The sequence below is a fragment of the Triticum urartu genome, chromosome 2A, assembly GCF_056163025.1.
Source record: "Triticum urartu cultivar PI428250 chromosome 2A, HENAU_Tu73, whole genome shotgun sequence".
Classification (NCBI taxonomy): Eukaryota; Viridiplantae; Streptophyta; class Magnoliopsida; order Poales; family Poaceae; genus Triticum; species Triticum urartu.
In genome coordinates, this window is record NC_141874.1 from 537,529,926 (window position 1) to 537,543,895 (window position 13,970).

General features: G+C 50.7%; 1 protein-coding gene across 1 annotated transcript; it reads left to right on the plus strand.

Annotated features, from left to right (window-relative positions):
- Window positions 1–4,460: 4,460 nt before the first annotated feature.
- On the plus strand, window positions 4,461–5,381 carry LOC147985787 (uncharacterized). Its single transcript, XM_087541738.1, has one exon. It carries the CDS (start codon window positions 4,461–4,463, stop codon window positions 5,379–5,381), a length of 921 nt encoding a protein of 306 aa, XP_087397864.1.
- The last annotated feature ends 8,589 nt before the right edge of the window (window positions 5,382–13,970 follow it).

The following is a 13,970-nucleotide window of genomic DNA, read 5'->3' on the forward strand; positions in this document are numbered from 1 at the left end:
ACGGATCTGAAAGATTCAGACCCGTTGACTATAACATCTCTCACAAGCACAACATGATCAAACCCAGAAATCATCGAGTGTTAATCACATGGTAATGTGAACTAGATTATTGACTCTAGTAAACTCTTTGGGTGTTAGTCACATGGGGATGTGACCTTGAGTGTTAATCACATGGCGATGTGAACTAGATTATTGACTCTGGTGCAAGTGGGAACTGTTGGAAATATGCCCTAGAGGCAATAATAAATTGATTATTATTATATTTCCTTGTTCATGATAATCGTTTATTATCCATGCTAGAATTGTAATGATAGGAAACTCAGATACATGTGTGGATACATAGACAACACCATGTCCCTAGTAAGCCTCTAGTTGACTAGCTCGTTGATCAATAGATGGTTGCGGTTTCCTAACCATGGACATTGGATGTCATTGATAACGGGATCACATCATTAGGAGAATGATGTGATGGACAAGATCCAATCCTAAGCCTAGCACAAGATCATGTAGTTCGTATGCTAAAGCTTTTCTAATGTCAAGTATCATTTCCTTAGACCATGAGATTGTGCAAATCCCGGATACCGTAGGAGTGCTTTGGGTGTGCCAAACGTCACAACGTAACTGGGTGGCTATAAAGGTACACTACAGGTATCTCCGAAAGTGTCTGTTGGGTTGGCACGAATCGAGACTGGGATTTGTCACTCCGTGTAAACGGAGAGGTATCTCTGGGCCCACTCGGTAGGAAATCATCATAATGTGCACAATGTGATCAAGGAGTTGATCACGGGATGATGTGTTACGGAACGAGTAAAGAGACTTGCCGGTAACGAGATTGAACAAGGTATCGGGATACCGACGATCGAATCTCGGGCAAGTATCGTACCGCTAGACAAAGGGAATTGTATACGAGATTGCTTAAGTCCTTGACATCGTGGTTCATCCGATGAGATCATCGTGGAACATGTGGGAGCCAACATGGGTATCCAGATCCCGCTGTTGGTTATTGACCAGAGAGTCATCTCGGTCATGTCTGCATGTCTCCCGAACCCGTAGGGTCTACACACTTAAGGTTCGGTGACGCTAGGGTTATAGAGATATTAGTATGCGGTAACCCGAAAGTTGTTCGGAGTCCCGGATGAGATCCCGGACGTCACGAGGAGTTCCGGAATGGTCCGGAGGTAAAGAATTATATATAGGAAGTGCTATTTCGGCCATCGGGACAAGTTTCGGGGTCACCGGTATTGTACCGGGACCACCGGAAGGGTCCCGGCGGTCCACCGGGTGGGGCCACCTGCCCCGGGGGCCACATGGGCTGTAGGGGGTGCGCCTTGGCCTATATGGGCCAAGGGCACCAGCCCCAAGAGGCCCATGCGCCAAGAGAAGAGGGAAAGGAAGAGTCCTAAAGGGGGAAGGCACCTCCGAGGTGCCTTGGGGAGGAGGGACTCCTCCCTTGGCCGCACCCTTCCTTGGAGGAAGGGCCAAGGCTGCGCCCCCCCCCTCTCCCTTGGCCCTATATATAGTGGGGGAAGGGAGGGCAGCAACACCTAAGCCCTGGCGCCTCCCTCTCCCTCCCATGACACATCTCCCTCCTCCCGCAGCGCTTGGCGAAGCCCTGTTGGAATCCCGCTACTTCCACCACCACGCCGTCGTGCTGCTGGATCTCCATCAACCTCTCCTCCCCCCTTGCTGGATCAAGAAGGAGGAGACGTCGCTGCTCCGTACGTGTGTTGAACGCGGAGGTGCCGTCCGTTCAGCGCTAGGATCATCGGTGATTTGGATCACGACGAGTACGACTCCATCAACCCCGTTCTCTTGAACGCTTCCGCGCGTGATCTACAAGGGTATGTAGATCCACTCCTCCCTCGTTGCTAGATGACTCCATAGATTGATCTTGGTGATGCGTAGAAAATTTTGAATTTCTGCTACGTTCCCCAACAGGAGCATGCGCGTAGTACTTTGTTTAGATAACTAATAGATTTTTGCAATAAGTATGTGAGTTCTTTATGACTAATGTTGAGTCCATGGATTATACGCACTCTCACCCTTCCACCATTGCTAGCCTCTCTAGTACCGCACAACTTTCGCAGGTACCATAAACCCACCATATACTTTCATCAAAACATCCACCATACCTAACTATTATGGCATTTCCATAGCCATTCCAAGATATATTGCCATGCAACTTTCCACTGTTCCGTTTATTATGACACGCTCCATCATTGTCATATTGCTTTGCATAATCATGTAGTTGACATCGTATTTGTGGCAAAGCCACCATTCATAATTTTTTATACATGTCACTCTTGATTCATTGCATATCCCGGTACACCGCCAGAGGCATTCACATAGAGTCATATTTTTTCTAAGTATTGAGTTGTAACTCTTGAGTTGTAAGTAATAAAAGTGTGATGATCATCATTATTAGACCATTGTCCCATGTGAGAAAGGATGATGGAGACAATTGTCCACAGCCACCATTCTATTCCACCTATAGTGCTATGTCCATGGCTCACACTCATGTATTGCGTGAAGATTGAAAAAGCTTGAGAACATCAAAAGTATGAAACAATTGATAGGCTTGTCATCGGGGTTGTGCAAGATTTAAATATTTTGTGTGGTGAAGACGGAGCATAACCAGACTATATGATTTTGTAGGGATAACTCTCTTTGGCCATTGTCGGGTGGTAGGTGCGACATATGCCAACGGGTGGCTTATCATTGTGGGAGCCAATAAGACGTCGCCGGTGCCTAGAAGCGGGATGAGGTGAAGACATGCACGCCGGCGAATCTTACCCAGCTTCCGGGCTCTCCATGGAGATAACACCCCTACTGCTGCTCTGCGGGGTCTCCGCATGATAAGTAGCTACACGATGCTCCTTGAGCTGTTTGGCGAGAGGAGGAAGAAGGGCAAGGCTTGCTCTCTTCTCCTCCCTACGTGATGTCTAAAACTAGCAGGGATCGATCTCTCTTTGCATGGATGCCCCGGGGGGTTTATATAGGCCTACCCCCCGGGGGTACAATGGTAATCCGGCTGGGCGCGGGGCCCAGCCGTCTGTGTCTACGCTCTTCGGCTTCTGCGCCGGCTGCTGGGGCCCGCCGGCTTGTGGGTCCCGCCGGTGGCCGGCTCCTTGGTCGACAGGCAGGCCCCACTGTCCAGGGCCTTGTCGGCGGCTGGTTACTGTTGCTTAATCTTGGTGACGAGGGCTTCGCCGAGGTGGGCATGGCTATAGTGCCGCCGCCCGGTGGGCGATCGATGTAGCCTCACCGCATCTTGTCTCCTTAATGGGGCGTCTTATTCAAGGGAGGTGGCAAGCCGGCTGTGGGGAGCCAGCTCTATCTTGGGCCGACTGTGGGAGGCCTGGCCGCCTTCGGGTGTCTCTCTGCCCGAAGGGGCCCACCGCCCGTGGGCCGCGCCGGCGGTCCGTCGTGGTTGACATCAGGGTCATCGTGGCAACAGTGCCGCGCCGGACGGGTCATGGCCACCTGTACGGCACACTGTGCCAAGCGTGCTCCGGGATTCGGGGGTGGCAGGCTTCACTGTAGCCACGCCCCATCACATCGCCGTTATGTGGATGCAGACTTTGAGGGTACGATCTTGACCGCTTTATGGGAGACGGCTTCTTGGAGTCGGCCCTCTCGCGGCCGGCTTCTCGGAGCCGGCCCTCCCGCGGTGTCTCTTCATGAGGGCTGAAGTCGGGCCGCATTCCGATAGCCGGCCTGGAGACAGCCGGCAAGGGGAAGGCGGCCCTGTGTCTTGGATTCTTGAGAGCCGAATCGGCTCGTAATTTTTTTCAGAAGGGCCAGGGGGAGCCGGCTAGGCTACCCATGGTTATTTACTCCGACAATAGTCCCCGAAGCTGATCAAGCTTCGAGGCGGACAAAGGGACGAGAAGCTAGGAAAGCTTCCTATCCCGAGGGGCCGGCTTTTGCGTGTGCGCGCCGTCTTCGGAAAGCTCCGTTTCTTGTAGGCGGGAACGTGGGTCGCCCTGTGAGCTGACCCCCCGCCATTCCGCGGACCACGTGGCGAGGAAGTCCTGCCTATGCATGCGCGCGACGGGAAGCCGCCGTAGGCCCGGGCCCGCCACTTGCGGGCCTAGGTCCGAGCGTGGATCTTCTGCGGCCCACATGGACCGCTCGCCTCCCCGCGGCGGTTTTATTCTGCCATCAAGGCACAATAATCACGGGACGTGGGGGAGTGGGCGCAGTTGATCCCCACGTTCCCCCACGCTGTGCCTCCTCGGCTCCGCCGCGCGGTCTATAAGTAGGAGGAGGAGGGGGTGCGGCAGAGGCTCGCGCGCTCTCCCTCACTCCGCCCCTTCTCGCCCTCCTTCTTCTTCTCTTCGCCGCAGCAACTCTTCGCAGCGCCGTTCCGCCGTCGCTTCGTCTTGCTCCCCGCCGCGGCAACCCTTTGCCGGGCCATTTCGCCGTCGCTTCGTCTTGCTCCCTGCCGCATTGCTCCCATGGCGTTGTCGAGCTCGTGGGATGGCTCCAACGTCCACGAGGACCACGTCGAGTTCCTCCGCTGGACGCGGCGTCTGCCCGGTGAGAACCTAGTGCGGGTTCGTCAAGCGCCGGCCAGGGAGATTTCGCCGGCACCGGAGGAGGGCGAGCGGGTGATCTTCCGCTCGCACTGCCTGCGCGGCTTCGGCCTCCCGGCGAGCGGATTCCTTCGAGCCTTCCTCGAATTCTACCACCTCCAGCCGCATCACCTAACGCCCAACACGGTGATGCTGCTGTCAGCCTTCGTCACCCTGTGCGAGGGTTTTCTTGGAGTTCTCCCCACGCTCGAGCTCTGGGGGGAGTTCTTCCAAAGCAAGCTCGGCACCGTCGTCGCGGGCATGCCCGCCCCCTGCGGAGCCTTCATTGCCATGAGGCGGGCGAGCGAGAACAATCCGTTCCCGTCCATTCCGCTGATCCAGTCGGTGAAGCTTTGGCAGAAGTCTTATTTTTATGTGAAGAACGTCGCCCAGCAAGGCGATTACGTCAACCTGCCGGCTTACGTAGCCAGCCCGCCGGCTGGGAGGCAACCTTCGTGGAGCTACCGGGCCAGGTCGCTGTCTCAGGCCGGGAACGCAGCCGTCTCCCGGCTTCGGGTGATGATCCAGTCGGAGGGCCTGACCGGGGCCGACTTAGTGGCCGCCTTCGTGGAGCGCCGGGTTCTTCCGCTCCAAGGCCGGCCTCACATGATCTGCCAGATGAGCGGCCGCTTCGACCCGTGCCGGCTGAGCACCAGGGAGATGCCTCACGCAGAGGTGTCTTACATGGTGAATTACATCTCCAACTGCAAGCTCGCCGAGGATTGGCGATATGGCAAGGAGCCGTATTCCCGTGCCAACCCTCCGCCTTCCGTAAGTTCTTTCTTCTTTTCTTCCTTTTTGTAGCCGGCCTCATGATAGCCAACTCTTGATCAATTGGTTTGCTTTTAGCAGAACCCTCTTCTTCCGCCGACAGCCGGGGCCGCGGGGGTAGAGCGCTAGCTCCTCCCCGACCGCACGGTGGACGACGCCGACGATCCGGACCTGGGAGCGGCCGCCATGGAAGACGCCATCGTGGGGGAAGGCAACGAGGCCGGAGGCGCGGGACTCGGGGCCAGCTTTGAAGACTGGTCGGACGACGACGAGGTCGAAGTCGCCCCGCACCGCCAGCCGGCGCCTGATCATCAAGGCACGGGATCGTCCGCCGTGCCGGCTGCCCGTGGCGGCACGCAGAAGCGCCGGGCCGCATCGACCTTCTTCGGCAGTCGGCCGAAGAAATCCAAGGCTTCCACGGCGGCGACCAAGGGGGATGAGGCGGCCGTGAAGGCGGCCCGCTTCCGCAAGGTGGTGAAGCAGCCGCAGGCGGTCTCTGCGTAAGTCATTGAATGTCTTGCGTATATGCTGGGGAATGTTGCAGAAAACAAAAATTTTCCTACTCGTTTCACCAAGATCCATCTAGGAGTTCATCTAGCAACGAGTGATTAGATGCATCTACGTACCTTGTAGATCGCGAGCGGAAGCGTTCAAAGAACGGGGATGATGTAGTCGAACACGACGTGATTCAAATCACCGATGATCAAGCACCGAACGGACGGTGCCTCCGCGTTCAACACACGTACGGAACGGATGACGTCTCCTCCTTTCTTGATCTAGCAAGGGGGGAAGAGAGGTTGATGAAGATCCAGCAGCACAACGGCGTGGTGGTGGATGCAGGGCGTCACAGTAGCAGGGCTTCGCCTATACTACGAGAGAGAGACGTAACGGGGAGAGAGGAAGCACCAAAGGCTGAGGTTTGAAATCCCTCCTCTCCCCCAATATATATAGGAGGGCCAAGGGGGGTGGTGCGCAGCCTAGGAGATCCAATCTCCTAGGTGCGGCGGCCAGGGGAGGGTTTCCCTCCCCCCCAAGGCACCTCGGGGTGCCTTCCACCACTTGGACTCCTCCGTGGTGGAAACCCTAGGCGCATGGGCCTAGTAGGGCTGGTGCCCTTGGCCCATGAAGGCCAAGGCGCACCCCTTACAGCCCATGTGGCCCCCCGGGACAGGTGGCCCCACCCGGTGGGCCCCCGGGACCCCTCCGGTGGTCCCGGTACAATACCGATAACCCCGAAACTTGTCCCGATGGCCGAAACAGCACTTCCTATATATAATTCTTTACCTCCGGACCATTCCGGAACTCCTCGTGACGTCCGGGATCTCATCCGGGACTCCGAACAACATTCGGGTTACTGCATACACATATCTTCATAACCCTAGCGTCACCGAACCTTAAGTGTGTAGACCCTACGGGTTCGGGAGACGAGCAGACATGACCGAGACGACTCTCCGGTCAATAACCAACAGCGGGATCTGGATACCCATGATGGCTCCCACATGCTCCACGATGATCTCATCGGATGAACCACGATGTCGAGGATTAATCAACCCCGTATACAATTCCCTTTGTCAATCGGTATGTCACTTGCCCGAGACTCGATCGTCGGTATCCCAATACCTTGTTCAATCTCGTTACCGGCAAGTCACTTTACTCGTACCGTAATGCATGATCCCGTGATCAACCACTTGGTCACCTTGAGCTCATAATGATGATGCATTACCGAGTGGGCCCAGTGATACCTCTCCGTTATCCAGAGTGACAAATCCCAGTCTCGATCCGTGTCAACCCATCAGACACTTTCGGAGATACCTGTAATGCACCTTTATAGTCACCCAGTTACGTTGTGACGTTTGATACACCCAAAGCACTCCTACGGTATCCGGGAGTTACACGATCTCATGGTCAAAGGAAAAGATACTTGACATTGGAAAAGCTCTAGCAAACGAACTACACGATCTTTGTACTATGCTTAGGATTGGGTCTTGTCCATCACATCATTCTCCTAATGATGTGATCCCGTTATCAATGACATCCAATGTCCATAGCCAGGAAATCATGACTATCTGTTGATCAACGAGCTAGTCAACTAGAGGCTTACTAGGGACATATTATGGTCTATGTATTCACACGTGTATTACGATTTCCGGATAATACAGTTATAGCATGAATAAAGACAATTATCATGAACAAAGAAATATAATAATAATGCTTTTATTATTGCCTCTAGGGCATATTTCCAACAGTCTCCCACTTGCACTAGAGTCAATAATCTAGTTACATTGTGATGAATCGAACACCCATGGAATTCTGGTGTTGATCATGTTTTGCCCTAGGGAGAGGTTTAGTCAACGGATCTACTATATTCAGGTCCGTATGTACTTTACAAATCTCTATGTCTCCATTTTGAACATTTTCACGAATGGAGTTGAAGCGACGCTTGATGTGCCTTGTCTTCTTGTGAAACCTGGGCTCCTTGGCAAGTGCAATAGCTCCAGTGTTGTCACAAAAGAGTTTGATTGGCCCCGACGCATTGGGTATGAATCCTAGGTCGGTGATGAACTCGTTCACCCATATAGCTTCATGTGCTGCCTCCGAGGCTGCCATCTACTCCGCTTCACATGTAGATCCCGCCACGATGCTCTGTTTGCAGCTGCACCAGCTCACTGCTCCACCATTCAACATATACACGTATCCGGTTTGTGACTTAGAGTCATCCAGATCTGTGTCGAAGCTAGCGTCGACGTAACCCTTTACGACGAGCTCTTCGTCACCTCCATAAACGAGAAACATTTCCCTAGTCCTTTTCAGGTACTTCAGGATATTCTTGACCGCTGTCCAGTGTTCCTTGCCGGGATTACTTTGGTACCTTCCTACCAAACTTACGGCAAGGTTTACATCAGGTCTGGTACACAGCATGGCATACATAATAGAACCTATGGCTGAGGCATAGGGGATGACACTCATCTCTTCTATCTCTTCTGCCGTGGTCGGACATTGAGCTGAGCTCAATTTCATACCTTGCAAAACAGGCAAGAACCCTTTCTTGGACTGATCCATTTTGAACTTCTTCAAAATCTTATCAAGGTATGTGCTTTGTGAAAGACCTATGAGGCGTCTTGATCTATCTCTGTAGATCTTGATGCCTAATATATAAGCAGCTTCTCCAAGGTCCTTCATTGAAAAACTTTTATTCAAGTTGGCCTTGGTGCTGTCCAAGAGTTCTATATCATTTCCCATCAAAAGTATGTCATCTACATATAGTATGAGAAATGCTACAGAGCTCCCACTCACTTTCTTGTAAACGCAGGCTTCTCCATAAGTCTGCGTAAACCCAAACGCTTTGATCATCTCATCAAAGCGAATGTTCCAACTCCGAGATGCTTGCACCAGCCCATAAATCGAGCGTTGGAGCTTGCACACCTTGTTAGCATTCTTAGGATCGACAAAACCTTCCGGCTGCATCAAATACAATTCTTCCTTAAGGAAACCATTAAGGAATGCCGTTTTGACGTCCATTTGCCATATTTCATAATCGTAGAATGCGGCAACTGCTAACATGATTCGGACGGACTTCAGCTTCGCTACCGGTGAGAAAGTCTCATCGTAGTCAACCCCTTGAACTTGTCGATAACCCTTAGCGACAAGCCTAGCTTTATAGATGGTCACATTACCATCCGCGTCTGTCTTCTTCTTAAAGATCCATTTATTTTCTATGGCTCGCCGTTCAATGGGCAAGTCAGTCAAAGTCCATACTTCGTTTTCATACATGGATCCTATCTCGGATTTCATGGCTTCTAGCCATTTGTCGGAATCCGGTCCCGCCATCGCTTCTTCATAGTTCGAAGGTTCACCGTTGTCTAACAACATGATTTCCAAGACAGGGTTGCCGTACCACTCTGGTGCGGAACGTGTCCTTGTGGACCTTCGAATTTCAGTAGGAGCTTGATCAGAAGTATCTTGATCATCATGAATAACTTCCTCTCTAGTCGGTGCAGGCACCTCAGGAACATTTTCTTGAGTTGCGCCATTTACCGGTTCAAGAGGTAATACTTCATCAAGCTCTACTTTCCTCCCACTTACTTCTTTCGAGAGAAACTCTTTCTCTAGAAAGAATCCATTCCTGGCAACAAAGATCTTGCCTTCGGATCTGAGGTAGAAGGTATACCCATAAGTTTCTTTAGGGTATCCTATGAAGACGCATTTTTCCGACTTGGGTTCGAGCTTTTCAGGTTGAAGTTTCTTGACATAAGCATCGCATCCCCAAACTTTTAGAAACGACAGCTTAGGTTTCTTCCCAAACCATAATTCATACGGTGTCGTCTCAACGGATTTCGACGGAGCCCTATTTAAAGTGAATGCGGCAGTCTCTAAAGCATAGCCCCAAAAAGATAACGGTAAATCGGCAAGAGACATCATAGATCGCACCATATCTAATAAAGTGCGATTACGACGTTCGGACACACCATTACGCTGAGGTGTTCCAGGCGGCGTTAGTTGTGAAACTATTCCACATTTTCTTAAGTGTGTGCCAAATTCGTGACTCAAGTATTCTCCTCCACGATCTGATCGTAGAAACTTGATTTTCCTGTCACGTTGATTCTCAATTTCACTCTGAAATTCCTTGAACTTTTCAAAGGTTTCAGACTTGTGTTTCATTAAGTAGACATACCCATATCTACTTAAGTCATCAGTGAGGGTGAGAACATAACGATAGCCACCGCGAGCCTCAACACTCATTGGACCGCACACATCAGTATGTATGATTTCCAATAAGTTGGTTGCTCACTCCATTGTTCCTGAGAACGGAGTCTTGGTCATTTTTCCCATGAGGCATGGTTCGCACGTGTCAAATGATTCATAATCAAGAGATTCTAAAAGTCCATCTGCATGGAGCTTCTTCATGCGTTTGACACCTATGTGACCAAGGCGGCAGTGCCACAAGTATGTGGGACTATCATTATCAACTTTACATCTTTTGGTATTCACACTATGAATATGTGTAGTAATACGCTCGAGATTCATTAAGAATAAACCATTGACTATCGGAGCATGACCATAAAACATATCTCTCATATAAATAGAACAACCATTATTCTCGGATTTAAATGAGTAGCCATCTCGTATTAAACGAGATCCTGATACAATGTTCATGCTCAGACATGGCACTAAATAACAATTATTGAGGTTTATAACTAATCCCATAGGTAAATGTAGAGGTAGCGTGCCGACGGCGATCACATCGACCTTGGAACCATTCCCGACGCGCATCTTCACCTCGTCCTTCTCCAGTTTCCGTTTATTCCGCAGCTCCTGTGGTGAGTTACAAATATGAGTAACGGCACCGGTATCAAATACCCAGGAGTTACTACGAGTACTGGTAAGGTACACATCAATCACATGTATATCAAATATACCTTTGGTGTTGCCGGCCTTCTTATCCGCTAAGTATTTAGGGCAGTTCCACTTCCAGTGACCCTTCCCTTTGAAATAAAAGCACTCTGTCTCAGGCTTGGGTCCATTCTTTGACTTCTTCCCGACAGCTTGCTTGCCGGGCGCAGCAACTTCCTTGCCGTCCTTCTTGAAGTTCTTTTTACCCTTGCCCTTCTTGAACTTAGTGGTTTTATTCATCATCAACACTTGATGTTCCTTCTTGACTTCTACCTCTGCTGATTTCAGCATAGCAAATACTTCAGGAATGGTCTTTACCATCCCCTGCATATTGAAGTTCATCACAAAGCTCTTGTAGCTTGGTGGAAGCGACTGGAGGATTCTGTCAATGACCGCGTCATCCGGAAGATTAACTCCCAGCTGAGTCAAGCGGTTATGCAACCCAGACATAGTGAGTATGTGCTCACTGATAGAACTATTTTCCTCCATCTTACAGCTGAAGAATTTATCGGAGACTTCGTATCTCTCGATCCGGGCATGAGCTTGAAAAACCATTTTTAGCTCTTCGAACATCTCATATGCTCCATGTCTCTCAAAACGCTTTTGGAGCCCCGGCTCTAAGCTATAAAGCATGCCGCACTGAACGAGGGAGTAGTCATCAGTACGTGTCTGCCAAGCGTTCATAGCGTCTTGGTTCTGTGGGACGGGTGGATCACCTAGCGGTGCTTGTAGGACATAATCTTTCTTGGCAGCTATGAGGATGATCCTCAGGTTCCGGACCCAGTCCGTATAGTTGCTGCCATCGTCTTTCAGCTTGGTTTTCTCTAGGAACGCGTTGAAATTGAATACAACGTTGGCCATTTGATCTACAGGACATATTGTAAAGATTTCAGACTAAGTTCATGATAATCAAGTTCATCTAATCAAATTATTAATGAACTCCCACTCAGATTAGACATCCCTCTAGTCATCTAAGTGTTACACGATCCAAGTCAACTAATCCGTGTCCGATTAACACGTGAGACGGACTAGTCATCGTCGGTGAACATCTCCATGTTGATCGTATCTTCCATACGACTCGTGTTTGACCTTTCGGTCTCTGTGTTCCGAGGCCATGTCTTCACATTCTTAGACTCGTCAAGTTAACCCTAAGTGTTTTTGCATGTGTAAAACTTCTTACACCCGTTGTATGTGAACGAAAGGATCTATCACACCCGATTAACACGTGGTGCTTCGAAGCGACGAACTGTAGCAACGGTGCACAGTTAGGGGAGAACACTTCTTGAAATTGTTGTAAGGGATCATCTTATTTACTACCGTCGTTTTAAGTAAACAAGATGCAAAACATGATAAACATCACATGTAATCAAATAATAATAGTGACATGATATGGCCAATATCACATAGCTCCTTTGATCTCCATCTTGGGGCTCCATGATCATCCTTGTAGATCGTCATACTCATCGACATATAAGTCGTGATTCCTTGTACAAGAACATGATCAATCTCATACATCACATATATCATTCATCACATCCTTTTGGCCATATCACATCACATAGCATACCCTGCAAAAACAAGTTAGACGTCCTCTAATTGTTGTTTGCATGTTTTACGTGGCTGCTATGGGTTTCTAGCAAGAACGTTTCTTACCTACGCAAAGACCACAACGTGATATGCCAATTGCTATTTACCCTTCATAAGGACCCTTTTCATCGAATCCGATCCGACTAAAGTAGGAGAGACAGACACCCGCTAGCCACCTTATGCAACTAGTGCATGTCAGTCGGTGGAACCTGTCTCACGTAAGAGTACGTGTAAGGTCGGTCCAGGCCGCTTCATCCCACGATGCCGCCGAATCAAGATAAGACTAGTAACGGCAAGCATATTGAACAAAATCAACGCCCACAACTAGTTTGTGTTCTACTCGTGCAAGAGAACTACGCATAGACCTAGCTCATGATGCCACTGCTGGGGAATGTTGCAGAAAACAAAAATTTTCCTACTCATTTCACCAAGATCCATCCAGGAGTTCATCTAGCAACGAGTGATTAGATGCATCTACGTACCTTGTAGATCGCGAGCGGAAGCGTTCAAAGAACGGGGATGATGTAGTCGAACACGACGTGATTCAAATCACCGATGATCAAGCACCGAACGGACGGTGCCTCCGCGTTCAACACACGTACGGAACGGATGACGTCTCCTCCTTTCTTGATCCAGCAAGGGGGGAAGAGAGGTTGATGAAGATCCAGCAGCACGACGGCGTGGTGGTGGATGCAGGGCGTCACAGTAGCAGGGCTTCGCCTATACTACGAGAGAGAGACGTAACGGGGAGAGAGGAAGCACCAAAGGCTGAGGTTTGAAATCCCTCCTCTCCCCCACTATATATAGGAGGGCCAAGGGGGGTGGTGCACAGCCTAGGAGATCCAATCTCCTAGGTGCGGCGGCCAGGGGAGGGTTTCCCTCCCCCCCAAGGCACCTCGGGGTGCCTTCCACCACTTGGACTCCTCCGTGGTGGAAACCCTAGGCGCATGGGCCTAGTAGGGCTGGTGCCCTTGGCCCATGAAGGCCAAGGCGCACCCCCTACAGCCCATGTGGCCCCCCGGGACAGGTGGCCCCACCCGGTGGGCCCCCGGGACCCCTCCGGTGGTCCCGGTACAATACCGATAACCCCGAAACTTGTCCCGATGGCCGAAACAGCACTTCCTATATATAATTCTTTACCTCCGGACCATTCCGGAACTCCTCGTGACGTCCGGGATCTCATCCGGGACTCCAAACAACATTCGGGTTACTGCATACACATATCTTCATAACCCTAGCGTCACCGAACCTTAAGTGTGTAGACCCTACGGGTTCGGGAGACAAGCAGACATGACCGAGATGACTCTCCGGTCAATAACCAACAGCGGGATCTGGATACCCATGATGGCTCCCACATGCTCCACGATGATCTCATCGGATGAACCACGATGTCGAGGATTAATCAACCCCGTATACAATTCCCTTTGTCAATCGGTATGTCACTTGCCCGAGACTCGATCGTCGGTATCCCAATACCTTGTTCAATCTCGTTACCGGCAAGTCACTTTACTCGTACCGTAATGCATGATCCCGTGATCAACCACTTGGTCACCTTGAGCTCATAATGATGATGCATTACCGAGTGGGCCCAGTGATACCTCTCCGTTATCCAGAGTGACAAATCCCAGTCTCGATCCGTGTCAA

Bases quoted from the DNA above. Each gene is read 5' to 3' on its own strand.
- LOC147985787 (XM_087541738.1), top strand. From the start codon at position 4,461: ATGGCGTTGTCGAGCTCGTGGGATGGCTCCAACGTCCACGAGGACCAC.